Source organism: Cervus elaphus, chromosome 16 (assembly GCF_910594005.1).
Source record: "Cervus elaphus chromosome 16, mCerEla1.1, whole genome shotgun sequence".
In the NCBI taxonomy this organism is placed as follows: Eukaryota; Metazoa; Chordata; class Mammalia; order Artiodactyla; family Cervidae; genus Cervus; species Cervus elaphus.
Window position 1 is genome coordinate 21,393,169 of NC_057830.1, and position 20,774 is coordinate 21,413,942.

The 20,774-nt window shown below is 44.7% G+C and overlaps 1 protein-coding gene and 1 non-coding gene across 9 annotated transcripts in view; both read right to left on the reverse strand.

The window, feature by feature from the left end:
- Nucleotides 1–20,774, reverse strand: part of CDK20 (cyclin dependent kinase 20) — a 47,457-nt gene that overhangs the window by 14,405 nt on the left and 12,278 nt on the right. For all 8 annotated transcript variants that reach the window (XM_043927582.1, XM_043927585.1, XM_043927583.1 and 5 more), the window contains 4 exons: nt 17,954–17,991; nt 13,877–14,037; nt 12,148–12,266; nt 8,224–8,433 (listed from right to left, as the gene is read on the reverse strand). In XM_043927582.1, coding sequence (XP_043783517.1) covers nt 8,224–8,433; nt 12,148–12,266; nt 13,877–14,037; nt 17,954–17,991 — 528 coding nt within the window. The remainder of the gene's footprint in view (nt 1–8,223; nt 8,434–12,147; nt 12,267–13,876; nt 14,038–17,953; nt 17,992–20,774) is intronic.
- Nucleotides 1,168–1,249, reverse strand: TRNAS-GCU. Its single transcript has one exon. It is a non-coding gene; the product is annotated as a tRNA-Ser (tRNA).

The following is a 20,774-nucleotide window of genomic DNA, read 5'->3' on the forward strand; positions in this document are numbered from 1 at the left end:
AGCAGTCCCTGTGCTATGACAGAGAGCCTGTGTGCCGCAATGACGACCAACCCCAAGTGCGGCAACCAAGACCTGATGCAGTCAAAAATAAATGAATGTTTTAAAATAATATTTAAACAGTATAAAAATGCTTCTAACTGAGGACCAGGAATTTTTCCAGTGGGTGGAGACTCGGGCCGGCGGCTGGAATCCCGCGATTGGCGGCTTGGCGGGGGCCGGGGGAAACCTCGCGGCACTGCGAGCTGGAGCCCGGGGTAAAGGCTGCGACTGCGGCGGCGGCGGCGGCGGTGGCGGGGCTCGCGCCCTGCTAATGATTAACGCCGCAGGTGGGGCTCGCGCGCGGCCCCGGCGGTGTGCGTCCGGCGGAACGCTAGCCTCCCCGGAGCCACCTAGACGCGCTAAGACACAAAGACGCACGTGGGGTGGGGGGCGAGGGGGTCCCCCTGGTGTCACAGACCTGATATCACCGCCTCCCAAGAGGGCACCGGACGGCCTAAACGGCCCCGATTTTACGAACAGGAAAGCTCCTTTAGAGGGGATCGGACTTGGGAGCCCTGACCCTTCCAAAGCCGGGCACCTCGGCTTTTCTGAGTCAGAAAGGCACGTCCTGAATTCCTCACCGAAATTCGGTTCCCGTGACCCTTTACAGATATAAGTCCAAACCTCTGAGAAACGAGCAAGAAAGAGATGAAGAAGCCGATAACTTAGAGTCCACGAAGATACTGTTAGACGGGAAAAGCAAGAGGAAGAAGAAACCCGTGTAATAAAAGACCCATTTTGGTACAACGAAGAGAAACTGTCCCCTGTTCTGATATCTGTATGTAATCACTTCGGCATGGAAAGGTGCACAGCTGGAAAAGTGAGGCGGAACGGAGACATTCAATAAGGACCCGCTGGCGTTTGAGCAAGAGCATAAACTTTAAATAAACCGGAAATAATTCATCAATAAGTGAAGTCGCTCAGTCATTTCCGACTCTTTGCGACCCCGTGGACTGTGGCCTGCTAGGCTCCTCCATCCATGGGATTCTCCAGGCAAGAATACTGGAGTGGGTTGCCATCTCCTTCTCCAGAGGATCTTCCCGACCCAGGGATCGAACCGAGGTCTCCTGCATTGCAGGCAGATGCTTTAACTCTCTGAGCCACCAGGGAAGCTCCAAAACGTACATCCGACGAGGATGGGATTCGAACCCACGCGTGCAGAGCACAATGGATTAGCAGTCCATCGCCTTAACCACTCGGCCACCTCGTCCCAAACTTTAACCAAACCGGAAATAATTCATCAACAAAGGTGCTGTTTAAAAAAAAAAAAAAAAGATGCCGTCCCAGCACAAGACAGGGAGAGAAGCCAGGGATGGGAGGAGGAATAGCATCAGAACCTCTGGGTACATTTGACTTTAGTGTGTAGAGATTAAATGTGTCTAGTAAAGGACGAATATTCCTGTTTAAAAAAAAAAAAAAAAAATGCTTCTAACAGACTATGTGCAAGTCCTGTTCACGTAAAACCACAAAACTTTGTTGAGAAAAATAAATGAAGGCCTAAATATATAGGGACATATATGCCGTATTCATGGCTTAGAAGACTGAATGCTAACGGGTCAGTTGTCCCCAAATTAATCTACAGATTCAAAGTAACCAAAAACCCAGGAAACAGCGTTATAGAAATTGACGAGCTCACTGGAAAAATTTTATGAAAATAGATACATTTTCAAAAAAAGGAAATGTGGGAGGTCATGACTTAACTAAAATCTGTGGGAAACAAGACCCCGTGTGACTGACACTAGGACGAACATACAAGATCAGTGGAGCCTGACCACAAGTTTGACACAGAACACCCAGACACATTTGGTCAGTGGATATTTTGACAAAACAAAGGTGATAATGTAATTCGATGAAAAAAGTATGGTCTTTCCTATAAGTTTTGGATGACCATTTGAAAGTAAAAATGAACCCTGATGCTGACCTTGCACACAAATGTAATTTAACTTGAAATGAGCCACTGACTTAACAACTTCCAAATAAGCCGTGGAATGTATAAAAAGTCACACAAAGCTGAATCAAGGTGTTAGGGTGCTGGGTTCTCATTGGAGAGCCCATTCAGGTCACTGTGGCTGCAGGACTGAGGTTTCCCTGCCCACTGGCTGGCCGCAGAGACCATCTCCGTTCCAGGCCCACCAACAACCTGGCAGCCAGCACGGGAGGCCCGCATGCCCTCACCCTGTGCCTCTGACTTCCTCTTCTGTGACTGGCTAGAGAAAATGCTCTGCCTTTAAAGCGCCCACGGAACTAGTGGGCCCGCCCAGAGCATCTCTCTTTAACCAGGTAACAGAAATGTCTCATGATGCATGTAGCTTTGACCATTTCTCCTTGAAATTCTACACATTATTTTTCAATATATATTTTAGACCATATTCTAAAATGCATTCAAAATTAGCCCTGGGATTTTCCTGGTGGTCTAGTAGTTAAGATTCTGCACTCCTAATGCAGGGGGTACAGGTTTGATCCCTGGTTAGGGAACTAAGATCCCGAAAGTCACACCAAAAAAATGAGGCCACCCCCCAAAAAAAAATTAAGCCTTGTTTTATCTTCCTGGGAGGCTTACCTAATTATTATTCTGATATGAAATGACCCTAAGATCCAGGAAAGACTTTCATCTTCCAGTCTTCTCATCTAACATTACTAGCTGTATCAGCTTGCTTCTGGTTAACATCTCTAATGCCTATCATTTTCCCATCATTTTAATTCCAACCCTTCCTTAAGTGTTCTGTTTTAGAGGAGTCTTGTATTAGTTTCCTTTGGCTATAGTAATAAGACAGGGTTGCTTATAAAAACAAAAATGTATTCTCTCACAGTTCTGGAGGGCAGAGGCCCCAAATCAAGATGCCAGCAGGGTTCTGCTTCCTCTGAAGGAAGACCAGGGCCAATCACTCCTCCCTACTCCCTCAAGCCATTTCCAGAGCTGACTCCTAGAAGCCCGCCCTGCTCGCCCAGGGAAGTCTGAAAATGAAACCAATGAATCTTTTCACATCCCCTCAGAGCACATGTGGCATCATGAGTTTTGATAATGAGAACTAAAAATGCTGCCTGCCATATCTGTAAACAAAGGATGTTGCAGCCATCAAGCCATCACATTACCACCACCCCCAATGGTGAGCCCTGAGGGGACTCAGGATGTGAAAACACAGGATACTGACCCCAGACAGTGAAGGTTCATAAAATGAAAGTCGCTCAGTCGTGTCCGACTCTTGCGACCCCATGGACTATACAGTCCATGGAATTCTCCAGGCTAGAATACTGGAGTGGGTAGCCTTTCCCTTCTCCAGGGAATCTTCCCAACCCAGGGATCGAACTCAGGTCTCCCACATTGCAGGCGGATTCTTTACCAGCTGAGCCACAAGGGAAGCCCACATCAAAGGAAGGTGCCTATCAAAGGAACAATTCAGTAAGCCTAGACTCTTGCATTTTCCCATACATAGAAGAGTGTTAAATTCCTTGAGATATCATATCTGATTTTCTTTAATTAATAGTAATAGTAATCTTTTGATCCAACCACCTGGTCATTTGTTGCAAAAGAATCCTATATATCCTGGGTCCCCACCCTTGCCTCTTTGGAACCGTTTTCTTAAGGTCATCGGAGATGCGAAAACCTCAGAAAGTTTGCTGAATAAAACAAAACTCTCAACTTCTAGGTTGTGCTTTTATTTTTTTTTTCAGTTGACAATAACCAAGCCAAACTTTGGGTCAGGGTTGATCCTGCCCCTAGAGGGAAACCACAAGACACACTGATCTTCCTCTTATGATTTAGAAGCTACCTGCTGTATACTATTTTGGGAGTTAGGTGAGAGGTAACTGTTTGCAAACTGCCTTATAAAGTATATGACTAACTGGTACATTTAATCTTGGACACTTCAAGGAGCTTAGTAGACCTAGTTCCTCATAACCTTCTCCTAACCTAAATGGTGAAGTCATTCATTTTATTTCTACATATAAAATCCACAAGGCATTGTTGCTGCTGCTTTATACAGGTGATATTCGTTTAGATTTCCTAAGATTTACCATGGCTCTTGCTCAACAATCTTTCCTGCTTCTTCTGAAAATTCACCTGTGATCATTCTCCCACTGCCTGAAGCAGTCTCATTACTATTACATTTAAGGTAGTTTTATTTCCCCTCACTGCTATTAAATAGATCTGTCTTAGTCTTCAATTATCTCAGTTCACTCTGATGGGTCTATGTGCAGATTTATTTGTATTTACCTTGCTCAGGGTTTGCAGGACCTTCTTGACCTTCATGGATTAATGTCCCTAGTCTATTTTGGAAAAATATCTACCATCTTGTCAAACGTTTCTTATGCCCCCACCACCACCCCCCAGCTTGACAGGGAAAGAGTAAAGGGACAAAGCAGGTCATAAAATAGTTAATTCCCACTAGGGGATTGTAAGTTTAAAAAATTGGGGAGACCCCTGGGAGTTAATGATCACTTGAGAAAGCAAATTTGGTTAACCTCAAAACCAAGCTGGCTTGCTTAGCGACAGAAGCATGAGACATGCCCCCAAAACTGCAAACCAATGGTGGCATGAGACCACATCCTGCCCAGGGAGCTCAGTCAGCTGATGATCCCTAGGACATGCTCTCAGCACACATGAAAACAGTAACTTGTGGGCCTAGCTGGACCATGTGGGGACAGGAAAACTCCCCTGCTCAACCTGGAGGAGGAACTGAGGATGGAAGCGTGACATCTACAAGAAAGACAAAGACGACCTTCTCCTCCTCCTTACTTTTCCTTTGATTATAAAACTGTAGCCCACTAAGTTCTTAGGACATAGCACTCTCTCGCCCATTTGCTTGTAAGCCTCATAAGCACCCTGTTCTAATAAATCACTTATCTATCACTTTACCTTTTGCTGGATTCTTTCTGCGAGGAGACATAAAAGATCAGGGCTCTTTGGAACCCCATGAAATGACACTAAACAGTTTCACCCTGACTCATCTACTCCTAAGATATAAATAAACAAATACTAAAATTTTTCATGGGTCCTTTGTGGCCTTGCTACTCCAAGTGTGGTCTGTGACCTGAATCCAAAAGGATCTTACGGCATCAATATCCTCAAGAAGTTCCTAAAAAACTCAGAATCTCAGGTATTCCCAAGGACCCACTGAATCAGAATCTCCATTTAAACGAGGTCCACAAGCAAACATCGCATTCAAGTCTGCGAAGCACTGGTCTCTGTCTCTCAGCCTCTCTTTCACGTTTACCACTCCTGATATCTCCATTGCATTCTACAGAATTACTTTTATCTTCCAGCTCACTAATTCTTCTATATGCTTAACTTCTTAATTGATGTATATAACACACAGAAAATGGCACAAAACGTAAACATAAGAGCTCAGTAAATTATTACAAAGTAAACACTCATATCACCACCCATGGCTTCCATGTCTTGGCTATTGTAAATAGTGCTGCAGTGAACATTAGAATACATGTATTCTTTTGGACAATGGTTTTCTCCAGGTGTATGCCCAAGAGTGGAATTGCTGGATCATATTTTAAGTTGTATTTTTAAGTTTTTTAAGGAACCTGAATACTGTTCTCCATAGTGGTTGTGCCAATTTACATTCCCGCCAATAGTGTAGGAGGGTTTCTTTTCCTCCACACCCTCTCCAGCATTTGTTGTTTGTAGACTTTTTCATGATGGCTATTTTCACTGGTTTGAGGTGGTATCTCACTGTACTTTGATTTATATTTCTCTGATAATTAGTGATGCTGAGTACCTTATCATGTGCTTTTTGGTCTTTAGAATGTCTTCTTTGGAGAAATGTCTATTTAGGTCTTCTGTTCATTTTTTGATTGTTTTATATATATATATTGTTTATATATATATATGAGAGACAGAGACAGAGAGCAAGCTCCATGAGCTGTCTGCATACTTTGGGGATTATTCTCCCATTCTGTGGGCTATCTGTTCATTTTGTTGATAATTTTTCCTTTGTTGTGCAGAAGCTTTTAATTACGTCCCATTTGTTTATTGTTGTTTTTATTTTCATTACTCTAGAAGGTGAATCCAAAAGGATCTTGCTGCAATTTATGTCAGAGTGTTCTGCCTATGCTTTCCTCTTAGGAATTTTATAGGGTCTAGCCTTATATTTAGGTCTTTGATTCATTTTCAGTTTATTTTTGCGTATGGTGTTAGGGAGTGTTCTACTTTCATTATTTTACACATAACTGTCTAGTTTTCCCAACACCACTTTATTGAAGAGACTGTCTTTTTTCCACTGTATATTCTTGCCTCCTTTGTCATAGATTAATTGACTACTGGTGCATGGGTTTATCTCTGGGCTTTCTATTTCGTTCCATTAATCTATATTCCTGTTTCTGTGCAAGTCCCATACTATTTTGATTACTGTTGCTTTGCAGTATAGTCTAAAGTCAGGGAATCTGATTCCTCCAGCTCCCTTTTTCTTTTCCGAGATTACTTTGGCTATTCCAGGGTCTTCTGTGTTTCTATATAAATTAAAAATTTTTTGCTCTAGTTTTGTGAAAACCTGGTAGTCTGGTAAGGATTGCACCGAATCTGTAGATTGCCTTGGGTAGGTCATATTATCTTATCTCTGAAAGTGAAAGTTGCTCAGTGTTCCACTCTTTGCGACCCCATGGACTATCCAATCCACAGAATTCTCTAGGCCAGAATGCTGGAGTGGGTAGCCTTTCCCTTCTCCAGGGGATCTTCCCAACCCAGGGATAGAACCCAGGTCTCCTGCATTGCAGGTGGATTCTTTACCAGCTGAGCCACAAGGGAAGCCCAAGAATATACACCACTGGTAGTTTGGTAAGGACTGCACTGAATCTGTAGGTTGCCTTGGGTAGGTCATGTTATCTTATGGCTACTTATCTCTAAGGGAGTGCTAAACACTGTATTTGAAAAGAGAGGGATGGGGAGTCTTATCTTTCTCTAGAAAGGATTTTCATTTACTACCACCAGGTAACTGGGCAGCTGCAGTCATTGCAGGGACTGTTTATTTTCAGACCCTCCCCCACAACTCTCAGGTTCCAACATTCGATAACACACCCAATGTAAGAGGATTCACAGGGCTCCAATCCTTGATGGCCCTGCACGCCAACCTTTATCTACTTGGCTATCTCCCTACTCAGCTCCTTGGCCTTGGAGTAAACATCTCCAGAACAAAAGCAGCCCCAGCATCAGGCTCAGCACTGTGCTTTCTGCCATCTTCTGAATCTTGGCCTAGAAACTATTTGCTATTTTTAGCTCTCTGACTTGATATATATTCTAACTTTCCTAACTGTCCTTCACCAATAAGGAAGTGTGAATCATGTGGTCTATCATTCCCCAGAGAGCAACTATACTAGCTTCCTCTTCCTCTATACAATATATTCTCAAATTGCTCTGGAGGTATTAATTACACTTATTCCAAAGTCTTCTTTAAACAGCTACAGAGTTATTTATATAAAATATGTTTCATCAAGTCTTACTGTTTTGGTTCATGAGCTTAGTTTCTTTATAGAATTAGTCCTGTTTACATATGAAACTGTTCCTCGGGGTCTGCTCATCTTTGTATTTGGGAGGCCAGCTTGTCCACACTCTCAAAGACCTCCTTCCCTCCAGGAGGAGGATACTGCCGCCAGGTGAGAGCCACATCCTTGACCTGCCAACTTACACCCACTTTCACCATTTCTCTCTGGTCAAATGCTCCCTCACGATACCCAAGAATCACCTCCAAACCAAATGTCCCTGCAACAGAAGGCCTTCATCATCTCAGACAAATGCTTGCATTCTATTGAACATGCCTCAGTTTTCCTTTGGGTTGGACCCTTGCTGAGACTTGAAAGGGGGAAAGAAGGGTGAGAATGCAGTAGTGAGAAGTAACCAGAAGCGGAAGAAAGACTATGAGCAGGACCAGGAGACAGGAAAGCAGGGGCATGCGGACAGGAAAGCACCGGCAGCCCATGGGGCTGGACCTCACTGTGAGAGGGTGAGAGGTTGCAGAGACAGGTCCAGGGAGCAGGCTGTGGCATGTCAGAACTGAAGGGGGATGTGGAGTCTGCCCTCCACACGGCAGGCAAGGAGGAGTGGGGGGACCAAGCAGAATAGTGAGGTCACCTGGTCTGCCCCATGGAGGGCCTGGCTTGAGGTGCCACTGACACGTGGTCTGGTGCCAGCTCCACAGATGCTGGGAAACAGGAGAGGCTCCTAGGAGTCGGGTTACTCACCAGCAAGAGGGGGCCCTCTGGAATGTCACAGGCCTCCAATGTAGATGAATACATGGGCAGCAAGAAGGCGGCTTGCTCACACCCATTCTCTGCTTCCCATGCTTTGATCAGCCCCCGTTCATCCACAGTTACAACCAGCTGCAGCCGAGGGTAGGTCACCAGATGCACCAGAGGAGCAGACTGTACAGGGCTCGACCACAGCTCCATGCCCTGGGCAAGAACAAAATGAATGTAACAACTCACACAGGGCTCATTTATCTCCTAAACACTTACTAGTTTCATTCATTCAACCATCACCCAGGGCACACTGGGGACATGCAGGATGAGGGGTGTGATCCCCATCCTCACAGGATGTACAGCACGATATGGGATACTACACAAAAGTAATGTTCCCCTGGACTTCCCTGGTGGCCCACTGGTTAAGAATCTGCCTACCAATGCAGAGGAGATGGGTTTGATCCCTGGTCCAGAAAGACTCCACATGCCGTAGGGAAATTAAGCTCTCGTGCCACAACTACGGAAGCCTGCGCACCTTTAGAGCCTGCTTGGCAACAAGAGATCACGCAGCAATGAAGACCCAGCATAGCCAAAAACTTAAATAAATAATAAATAAAATTCTTAAAAAAAAAAAAGTAACGTTCTACCACAAAGGAGACAATTGTCCTAGAGGAGAGCAGTGGCTGAGCGTGGATGCAGAGACTGCCTGGGGCTAAAGCCATGGCCAGGAGGACTGGAGGAGGGGCCTGGGGTGCACACTGGGATGTCTGAAGCACTCCCAGGGGTCAACTATGGCTTAACTGAGGAAGGCCGGGCAGGGAGGGAGGACCAACACTACCCTCCACCCTGCCCTGGACTGGAGCTGTACTCAGGACATGAGTTCCAGAGGGCTGCATACAGAGAACTTCCACACAGAGCATCTCACTTGGTCCCCAGGGAGCCCAAGTTTACAGATAAGCTAATTTAGGCTCATGGATGCAAACAGTTTCTGTTGGATAACTGCAGGTGCCCTGCTCAAAACACACCCTTCCCATCGGGGTTCCCAGTGGTGCTACCACGGGCTGGGCCTGGCTAAGGTCCATGCCCCGTCATGGCCATCAGCACAGAGGAGAACAACTGGTCTGAGCTGGGCTGACTCCCAGCTCCACGGTCTCTCTCAGGATTCCGAAAGCTGGAAGAGTGAGGTAAAGAGCAGGCCCACGGCACATTAACAAAGGGCATCAGAGAACCAATCCTCTAGCCATTGTTTCAGTTTTCCAGAGCTGTGACAAGGTTTTTTTCCTTCCAATTTGTAGTTATTATGGTCCTTTTTGTATCAGGTGTTACCTTGTTAGCACAATCTTTTCCCAGTCATGATATCCCAGTATTCTTCCTTTCTTTTCTTTCTTTCCCCTCACGTCAACATATCAACAGATGATTTCTGTTGCTGGAACAGCTAACAAGACCACCACTAGTAGAAACTCTGCACCGGTGACTGGCTCATGTCAAGTAGGTCTCAGAGACCACACATTACCCCCCCAGTGGCCAGGGGCATGGAAGTAGGCAAAGTAGCAGTGAAACTCCCCTTCTCATGTCAGAATCGAAAGCAGTGACCAGGGGAACAGAGCACGGAAACAGGCTACATATTGCATGACTCCAGCCGAATGACTGAATTTTTAAAAATAAAGTAAGATTGGCGATGTGCTCACAAGAGGGATTAAGATCGGGAAGCAAAGAGAATGGATGCAGAGTGGTCTAGCCCTGTAATAAACAGACCACAGCAGAGTTCAACCACGGCCTGCACCCAAACCCAGCCTACTGCCCATTTTTGAATTTTAGTTAAAGGAAAAAAGCAAAGCATTTCATGACACTTGAAAACAATATGAAACTCACGTTTGAGTGTCCATAGTTATATTGGAACACAACCACTCCCTTTCGTTTACCTGTTATCTAGAGCTGCTTTTGCATTACAGCCACAGAGTTAAGTTGTTGCAGAATCACATGGTTTACAATGCTTGAAATATTTGCTCTCTGGTCTGCTGACTAGAGAAAGAAAAGGTCTTATTGAAAGGTCTCCTGACCCCTGCACCAAAGTCCTTTCTATTTAAGTCAAGATCTTTTTGTTTTGGCAACTATGGAACCTCCCAGCCTTTGGGTCTCATTCCTGCCCAAGATCCCTAAGCTACTAAGCCCACAAGGTCTCATGTCCACAGCCTGAGGCAGGTCTCTTTCAGGACAACACAACTGCAATGAGACAGAAACCAGCTGCATGCACCCATGGTCACCAGAGACCTTCCCTTAGAATTATGTCAAACATCATGGCATATATATGAGGAAAACAAAGCACATGGAAGAGAAAAATCCATGATAAACAACTGAAAAACTGACTATGGAGGAAAGACATACAATGCAAATAACTGTATCCTTTAAACAAAGAAAAATAATAATAATAACCAGAGAATATGAAAGGGTTCCTAGTAATTAAAAATGTAACTTTTAAAGCAGTCAACAGATACTCTCTAAAGTATACAGACCAAGAAACAGAATCTATTAATAAAATATAAAATGTAATAAGACCAGAAATGAATAAAAAAGTGGTTACCTCTGGAAATATAACCTTGGGAAAGTGGAAGGAAAGGCAATTTTTTTTTTTACTTCTCACGAATTATCTTTTAGTCCCATTTTTCCTTTTATATAAAAGCCTTGACAGCGTTTTATGATTGAAAATCAAAGCAAATTATAACTATCTGAAACTCACTCCAAAATTGCTCTGCCCCTTTGCCCTCTCACTGCTCCCATCCTGTGCCCCCAACCTTCCTCCCTTTCCGAGTTCCTATCCCAGTTTCTAGAGTCCCTCAAACGGCCTGGTGTGTCATCTGGCATCTGTCGGAATCCTGGGCTGGAGCCCAAGTAGGGCTTTCGGACTCACTCATTCACTGGCAGCCAAGCACCCCCATCACCTAACACGGTTCACACCATTCTCGCTCATGGCATCTACCACGAAGTCTGGGCAGAGGAGCAACCCCCAAGGCAGGCACGGGGACTCAGGAATGCAGCTTCCACACGGACGGAGAAGTCAAGAGATCCCTGACCACACTGCCCTGTTCACGGGTCCATCTGCGGGAAGTTAGGGAGGGCCTCCTGGTGCCCTACTCAGGAGTTCACGTGGAAGGAAACTGCCACGTCCAGCAAACCTGAACAGCACAAGATGAGCAACAACCTCACTGAGTCTGTCTACTTAATAATGCAAGGCCCTAGAGGGACCTCTCCTTGTTTAGCGTGTTTGAAAACATCAAGTTATCTAGTTTTCCAGGAAAAGATCCATGGGCCCAGGCAGAAGCCCTGGATCTATCTGCAAGTGACCGCGTGGTTCAACTCAGATGCCTTTCCTTTCTGTCTCAGTCTAAACCTGTATAAAATTAGGATGATAATAATAATGAATACTGTGAATAATAATGGCTACCATGGGAATCAAATGAGAAAATGGATAGGAAAACTTTTTAACTATCAGTGCCAACCAAGTTTGAAATTACTAATAAGTTATCGAAGTTTTTAACACTTAGTTTGCAAATGGGTGAGTAAAAGTTGCATTATCTGGGCAAAACCACCCAGAGGCCGGCATCAGCTCCAATGTGGACATCACAAAACTGGGCAAGCCAGCTGCCATCCCCTTGCATGAACAGCCTCCATCAGGCACTATAAAAAGACCCATCTCCCTGAGGCAGGGCAGCGGACAGTCAAGGGCATTTGCGATTGATCAGACTCAAGCTTGAAGAGTGACCTGGCAGTGACTGAGCCTCCTGCAGCTCACTCTTTTCACTGCACAATGGGTCTCCCACACCTCACAAGGTGACTGTGATGGTTAAAGAGAATAAAGGCAAAGGGCCGCAAGGCTGAGGACCCAGCAGAATCCACAGCACTCATCCTGGCCCCTCCCAGGCAGCTCACCTCATGCAGATCCCAAGCACGCACAGTGCCATCAGAGGAGATGGTGCACACCACGGATTTCTCCCGACCATCAAACCGGTACTCGTTGGTTGAGACGTAGGCCAGATTATCTATCTCTCCTGAAAGAGAACACAGACTTGCCTTGAGCGTCAAATCTCCAACGGCCCTGGGAAGAAGGTCCCATGGCTGGACTTGCTTCCCGGTTGCTTACTAAATTGCTCTAGCAATGTAAACGATTCATTGGATGGCTGATTTTTGGCATTATAAGATTAATAACTATTTGCACCATTGCTGTCATCACCAGCGTTACTTTACAAACCTCAATTCAAACACATAATTTTATCCAAAATTGGACTAAAAATGCTCATACTATGTGGGCCACTCAGTCTCAAATAGATGAGGATATTCAAAAAGAAATACAGGAACTGAAAACAGCCATCGAATGGGTTGGAGATCAATTAACAGATGTACAAAAACAGGTGATGCTAAAATGTGACTGGAATTCTACTCAATTTTGTGTTACTCCTGTTCATTTTAATAATAGTGCCTACAACTGGGAACAAATCAAGTTTCATTTACAAAACATACATGATAACGCCTCTCTGAATGTACAATTATTACAAAAAGAAAAATTTGAAACCTTTTCTAATAATCTGCACTCTTCCATTGATATGGAAACTTTAGCTAAACAATTGGCTGATCAATTATCTGGGCTAGACCCACGTGGATGGTTTCAAAGTCTTACTCATAGCATTGGATCTGGAACCATAATTTTGGTGATTGTCTTAACAATTATATTTGTTGTCTACCGTTGCCTTCATGCAAAGATTGTCAAAACTAAATAAACTCTGATGGTCAGAACTCTTCTTACAAATATTATAAATAAATAAGGGGGAATTGTCAGGGAATGTTTGACGGGAGGATTCCTACATGCTGTCTCTCATGAGTCCTTTGTCCCTCTTCAAGCGGAACAGCACGCTGCTCCCAGGGACTGAGGTCATTATGTGAGGCAAGCATGAGTCTCCTTTAGTAAACATTCTCCTTAGGACAAAACAGCTTAATCTCCTTCCCCTTTCTTGAGATATGGATTGTCTCCTGATCTTGTGGTAACAGTTGCTGTACATTTGGTTTTCTGATCTCTATCATTCCCGAAAGAAGTTTCTTGTACTGCAGCCTATATATACTCATAGAAAAATCATTAAAGCACCTTTGCTCCATCAGAGCTTAGGTCCCCGGGTCTTTTTGTCTCTCTCTCTCTCTCTCTTTCTCTTTCACTTTCTTATCGTCGACTCCGCACCACAATGTTCCGGTCCATTAAAGGACCCCAACACCTTGAGCACACATGTGGGTGCTCAGGATACGAACATTCAGCTTGGGAGGTGGGACGGTCCCCCCTCTTTCTCTCTGAGAAGCAGTGTGATTCAGGGCACCGTGGTGGACACACAGAATTAGGGCTTCAGACTTACAACCCGGGTATCATGCCCAAGACTGCCTGCCATCCCACTGGTCGTGTAACTGGGAACAACTTCCTTATATTAGTTTCTTTCTACTCTGAAACAGATGTCATGATCTCTGTGAGGATTAAATTACATAGAACAAGGATAGAGCCCAGCAAGGGCATATCCTCATAAAGCAGCACTTTCCAACTAACTGGCTGAAAGACTAAATCCCTGGAGACGTGACCAGGGAAGCAGTGGGAATGTACAGTTACCACTTTGTTACCCCATACCTTTGTGCCCAGCGAGGGCCCTGCAGGTAAAGTCCTCTGGCCGCCCAGATGCCATTCGGAACTCGAGCTCAGATCGGCGGAGATAGTACTGTTTCCATGTCTGTGTGCCCAGGGTCATCTGGGAGGCTTTACAGGAGGACCAGCGTCTCAGACACAGCTGCCTGAAACACAGGCCCCAGTCCCAGGCAGAAAAGGAGTCATTAGAAGGTGTTTTGACATCAGTAGGCCTAGCTTCAATTCCCAGTTTCAGCACCTTAGCCTGGACAACTCACTTTGCCTACATAGGCCTCAGTTTCCTTTGAGGGGTCCAGTGCTGAGGTGGGATGCAGGCTTCCCTGTACTCACTGGAACTCTGCTTATTCTACAAGAAGTAGCATACTCACAGCCTGTGGGCAGAATGGGCATCCAGATTACCCTGTCTGGTCTGCTTAGGACTGAAAGCCAAAGTGAAGCCGCTCAGTCATGTCCAATTCTCTGTAACCCCATGGACTGCCAGGCTCCTCTGTATATGAGATTTTCCAGGCAAGAGTACTGGAGTGGGTTGCCATTTCCTTCTCCAAGGGATCTTCCCAACCCAGGGATCGAACCCAGGTCTTCTGCATTGCAGGCAGACTCTTTACCATCTGAGCCACTAGGGAATCCCTTTGCATAGGACTAGCCTACATGAAGTGGTTGCACACACTTAAACATCAAATTTCACACACAAATCAGGTAAAAGAAGATTTAGCTATATTGAAATCAAATTACCACCTGATAAAACTTGTCTGGGGCCACAGAGAACTGTCCCCTTCAGACAAGAATGGGCTTTCAGGAAGTTCCCTGGCAGTTCAGTGGTTAGGACTCTGTACTTTCACTGCTGAGGACCTTAGTTCAGTCTCTGGTTGGGGAACGAGGATCCCGCAAGCTGAATGGCACAGTCAAAAAAAAAAAAGAATCAGCTGCACCATGGCCTTCACCATTCGTTTCATCTCCTGGACTAAGAAGCTGAATATTAGCTGCCTCACATCATCACTCTCATGTTGTTGATTTTCATTTAGGTGAAATAAGCAGAAAGGGGAATTTCTTGTACACATATGTCAACTTAAACAGTTTGAAAATAAAAACGAGACTAAGAAGACAATGTAGTTTTAAGAAAAAAAGGGAGAAAGCATGTTTCTTTGTGGAAGTGAAGCCTGTTTCTACATCTTTAAGGCCATTATACATCAAACCATAAGTAGGAACCATGATGAATATTCAGAAGAAATAAAACCAAATGATCTGACCAAAAAAGGGCAGACTATCAATATGGTTGAAGTGTGCATATGAGTAAAGTATATACATCTCTGAAATACAAAGATGTATCAAGTGAAAAAATCAAAACCCTTGGCATCAAAACCTTTCAGACAGCAACTGATAGCAAAACAATCTAATGTACACAACAGAAATTATGTACCTTAAACAAAAGGAAATGTTTGCAGTTTTACTTTTAACCAAAAAACTAATGCTTAGTTTATTAAAGAAATGGCACAATTTCATTAAAAGGTCAAAGGGGAAAAACAGGCCATGAAATATTTTTAAAGAACATGAAGTATTTTAAATTAGAATTAGAGTACCTATTAAAACACATGATCAGTTAATCACGTTCATTTACTGTGTCCATAAGAATTTCAATGGGCCTGAGAAACTTTTGGGTCTGGTACCCACATAGGCACAGCATCAGAAATGCTATGTGCATGTGACAATGCTCCTGGAATGTGCTGTCCCAGAAACAGAAACCCAGTGTTTTTATATGAACATAGGTACAATCTTAAGCAATGACTTTATGCTAAAAAGAGTTAACACCAGATACTGTAAAATAATAATCAACTGAAAACCCATCTGTGGCTTGGCTTGCAGACAGCTGAACAATCTGCTTCAAGAACCTGGAGGTGCATACAATATGGTGATACACAACACACATGTGGGGGTTAGGTGATAAGCTGCTGCAGAGATTTTTTGAACTGCTGCAAGAAATATACTTACTTGTGTTACTCAAAGGGAAATTCCTACCCCAGCTTATCAGGAAAAATGAAAACAAAATCTAGGGTTTAGGGTTGGCATTCTACCCATTTCAACTGTGAGCACTGTACTACAAGTTCAGTTCAGTTCAGTCGCTCAGTCTTGTCCGACTCTTTGCGACCCCGTGGGCTGCAGCACGCCAGGCCTCCCTATCCATCACCAATTCCTGCAGTTTACCCAAACTCATGTCCATTGAGTCGGCGATGCCTTCCAACCATCTCATCCTCTGTCATCCCCTTCTCCTCCCACCTTCAATCTTTCCCAGCATCAAGATCTTCTCAAGTGAGTCATTTCTTCGCATCAGATGGCCAAAGTACTGGAGTTTTAGTTTCAGCATCAGTCCTTCCAATGAATATTCAGGACTGATTTTCTTTAGGATGGACTGGCTGGATCGCCTTGCAGTCCAAGGGACTCTCAAGAGTCTTCTCCAACACCACAGTTCAAAAGCATCAATTTCTCGGCACTCAGCTTTCATTATGGTCCAATTCTTACATCCATACATGACTACTGGAAAAACCATAGCCTTGACTAGACGGACCTTTGTTGACAAAGTAATGTCTCTGCTTTTTAATATGCTGTCCAGGTTGGTCATAACTTTCCTTCCAAGGAGTAAGCTGCAATTAAGTAAATTTACTTAATTAAAGCTTAATTTCATGGCTGCAATCACCATCTGCAGTGATTTTGGAGCCCCAAAAAATAAAGTCAGCCACTGTATCCCCATCTATTTGCCATGAAGTGATGGGACTAGATGCCATGATCTTAGTTTTCTGAATGTTGAGCTTTAAGCCAACTTTTTCATTCTCCTCTTTCACTTTCATCAAGAAGCTCTTTAGTTCCTCTTCACTTTCTGCCATAAGGATGGTATCACCTGCATATGTGAGGTTATTGATATTTCTCCTGACAATCTTGATTCCAGCTTGTGCTTCTTCCAGCCCAGCATTTCTCATGATGTACTCTGTATATAAGTTAAATAAACAGGGTGACAATATGTAGCCTTGACGTACTCCTTTTCCTATTTGGAACCAGTCTGTTGTTTCATGTCCAGTTCTAACTGTTGCTTTGTGACCCGCATACAGGTTTCTCAAGAGGTGGGTCAGGTGGTCTGGTATTCCCATATCTTTCAGAATTTTCCACAGTTTATTGTGATCCACACACAATTCTGGCTTTGGAGTACAGAATGAAGCAGGGCAAAGGCTAATAAGAGTTTTGCCAAGAGAACACACTGGTCATAGCAAACACCCTCTTCCAATAAAACAAGAGAAGACTCTACCCATGGACATCACCAGATGGTCAACACCAAAATCAGAGTGATTATATTCTTTGCAGCCAAAGATGGAGAAGTTCTATACAGCCAGCAAAGATAAAACTGGGAGCTGGTTGTGGCTCAGATCATGAACTCCTTATTGCCAAATTCAGACTTAAATTGAAGAAAGTGGGGAAAACCACTAGACCATTCAGGTATGACCTAAATCAAATCCCTTTTGACTATACAGTGGAAGTGAGAAATAGATTTGTGGGACTAGATCTGATAGACAGAGTGCCTGATGAATTATGCATGGAGGCTCGTGACATTGTACAGGAGACAGAGAGCAAGACCATCCCCAAAAAAAGAAATGCAAAAAAGCAAAATGGCTGTCTGAGGAGGCCTTACAAATAGCTGTGAAAAGAAGAGAAGCAAAGGAGAAAAGGAAAGATATACCCACTTGAACAATGCCGTTAGAGCAAAGATGAAATCAAAATGGCTTATCTGTCCATCAGTTTGTCTATCAGCCAGCTGCATTCAATCTGCTATACATTTCTGTCCCTGAGTTTGGTACCCCCGCCCGCAAGATCAACCTCCACTTGATTAACAAAGTCTCTTTTATTTCAATATACTATTAAAGAAGAGTCTTATTCTTCCAAGTAAGAGGAGTTTCCTGCTGGTAGGGGCTGTGGATTGTCTGTTCCTGTCTCAACAGAAATTCAGTGAGTGCTAAAAAGGGCCACCCCTCTCTCCTTCAAGTATACTCTCCTGAGAGCCCTGGTTTTTCCTTCACTCACCTCCACAGTTCCTTGGTCCTTGAAGCCTCATTCCAGACCTAGAAAACGAGGGGAGAGAAAACAGTCATCTGTTCAGTCAGCAAGCAATCAATGCCCAGCCTGCCAGGCCCTGTGGAGGCGACAGAGTGCTGAATGAGATCCAGTGCTGGCATTCAAGAACACTCACCCTGAGGTGACATATTCAGACAATCAAATAAAACATACCAAACAACGAACGAGGAAGGAAAGAATGACCAACTCAACTGGGGTCAAGAGGTTCAGAAGAAATGATGGATCAAGCCCTGAAGGATGAGTGGCTGTCCTCTAAGAAAAAGCCTGAAGCAATTTCAGGGAGAGACATCCACCTCGGCAAAGATTCACAAGTGTGAAAAAGATGATGAGCAGGTTGCCTGAGTCAGAACACAGAGAAAGGAGCTGGAGACAGATTTCTTAGACCAACTTTGGAAGGGCAAAAACAGTGAGAAGTCACTTGGGAATTGTGAACGGCAGAGTGACAAGCCAAACTGTGTTTCAGAAAGGTCACTAGATGCTATGAGAATGCTATGAGAAGGAAGAACTGAAGAAGGCAGAGCAGCAGGGCCCGTAAGAAAGCTGCTGCAATGGAGTAAATCAAGGCCCTGGCTAAAGGGATGTCCCAGAGATGTCAAGGTGGTGGAACGGAACTTCTATATGGGGAGGGTACATAGGCCCTATTCCCACAAACTGCTCTCTGCAGAAATGTCTGGAAGAGGCTCAGGTGGCCCTGGGACAGGATCAGAGTGCCATGCCTCCCTCTCCCTCAGGCCACACCTGCATCCTGGAACCTCTTGGCCTCTCTAGCTGGGCCACCCTGGATTCAGCAGCCCACCCATCCTCATGGAAACCACTCAGGAGCTTTGTGTGGCCCAGACCTACTGAGGCTCCCATCCAGATGTGTGGCTCACAGGCTCTGGGAGAAGTAACAACCATCCTGTCTGAGCCTAGGCTCCTACTTCTGCAACCCTCACTCATCCAAGTTCAAAATATTTCAGCCCTTAAGAAGTCTTTTTGGAGACTTCCCTGGTAGTCCAGGCGCTAAGACACTGTACTGCCGATGCAGGGGCCTGGGTTTGATCCCTGATCAGGGAACTAGATCCTGCATGCTGCAATGAAAACTGAAGATTCTGTGTGTGACAAGTGAGAACCAGTAGAGCCAAATTAAAAAAAAAAAAAAAAAAAAAAAAGGAAGTTTTTTTGGCTGGAAGGAATGTAAAGCTGATATTTTGCAAAGATCAAACCTGGCAAGATTATCCATTCTCCTTTTACACAGTTCCCAGTTCAAAACCCAAGCAAGATCTTATTTCCCTAATACTCATAATCCTTAATAATTATAATATGTAATGAAACCTACAAATAGATGCTACCCAACTTTGGGCTTCCCTAGTGGCTCAGACGGTAAAGAATCTACCTGCAATGCAGGAGACCTGGGTTTGATCCCTGGGTCAGGAAGATTTCCTGGAAAAGGGAATGGCTATCCACTCTAGTATTCTTGCCTGGAGAATGCCATGGACAGAGGAGCCTGGCGGGCTACAGTCCATGGGGTCGCAAAAGAGTAGACACAACTGAGCGACTAATACTTTCACTTGCAAGTCCTCTGAGAATCTCTCTGTGAGAACCTGACCTTCATGATGACACCTTGAGGCAGGGTTTACTGATCTCATTTTATCTAACAGGGGAACCAGAACCTAGAGAATCTGCTGCTATCAAAGGGTAAAAGGCACCTCCCTTTCTAAATCTGTTGGGGGACTACCTGGGTGACCTCAGCCAACGAGCTCACTACCTGATACTCATTTTCCTTACTGGTGTGCATGCATGCTTAGTCGCTTCAGTCGCATCTGACTCTTTCTTACCCCACGGACTATAGCCCCCTAGGCTCCTTCCTCCATGGGATTCTCCCCCCAAGAATACCGGAGTGGGTCGCCATTTCCTCCTCCAGGGGCTCTTCCTGACCCAGGTATGAAACCTTCGTTCCTGACCAAGTACAGGTACCTGCACTGTCAAGCGGGTTCTTTACCACTAGCGCCACCTGGGACGCCCTAATACCTTACTGGTACAACTGGGGATAACAACCCAGTATTTTACTCTACACATTTAAATTATAATTACACAACGCAGGTCAAGGTCTGTCTGTTTACCTTTTGTAAAGTGATATAATAATGTATTTATAAAAATGAAAAAAATATTTCACTGGACAAACATTTACTGAGGACCCTAAATATCAAGGGGGTTGAGATGGCTGGATGCCATCACCGATTCAATGGACATGAGTGTAGGCAAACTCTAGGAGATGGTAAGCAACAGAGAGGCCTGGCGTGCTGCGGTCCATGGGGTCGCAGAGACACGACTTGGCGACTGAGAAACAATTAAATATCAAGCCATATACTGAGTGTATGCACACAATGATTATACAGTGATTTTAAACACAGTGATGCAAGAAACAAATTCCCCACTCTTAGGAATGAGTCTAGCGAGGGAGGGGGGTGAGGAGCAGATATTTAACAAATACACAACACTGTAAGATCATTTGGTTACCGCTGAGGGAGCGCACAGAGGAGAAAGCGCTCAGAACACCCGTAACATGCGCAGAAGCGCAGACCAGACTACCGCATCCACCAGGCACTCAGGGAACACAGCCAGTACGGAGTTCGACTGGCTGAGGAGGGGTAGCCCGAGCCTGCAGGAGGAGATGCCACTCACAGGCAGAGCAAGGATTTCCGGGCAGGCCCCAGAAGGGAACTTCCAGAACATTCCAGAAGAGGCGGGATCTGTAAGTCCATCTTAGGGGTGAACTCTGTCACAGGTA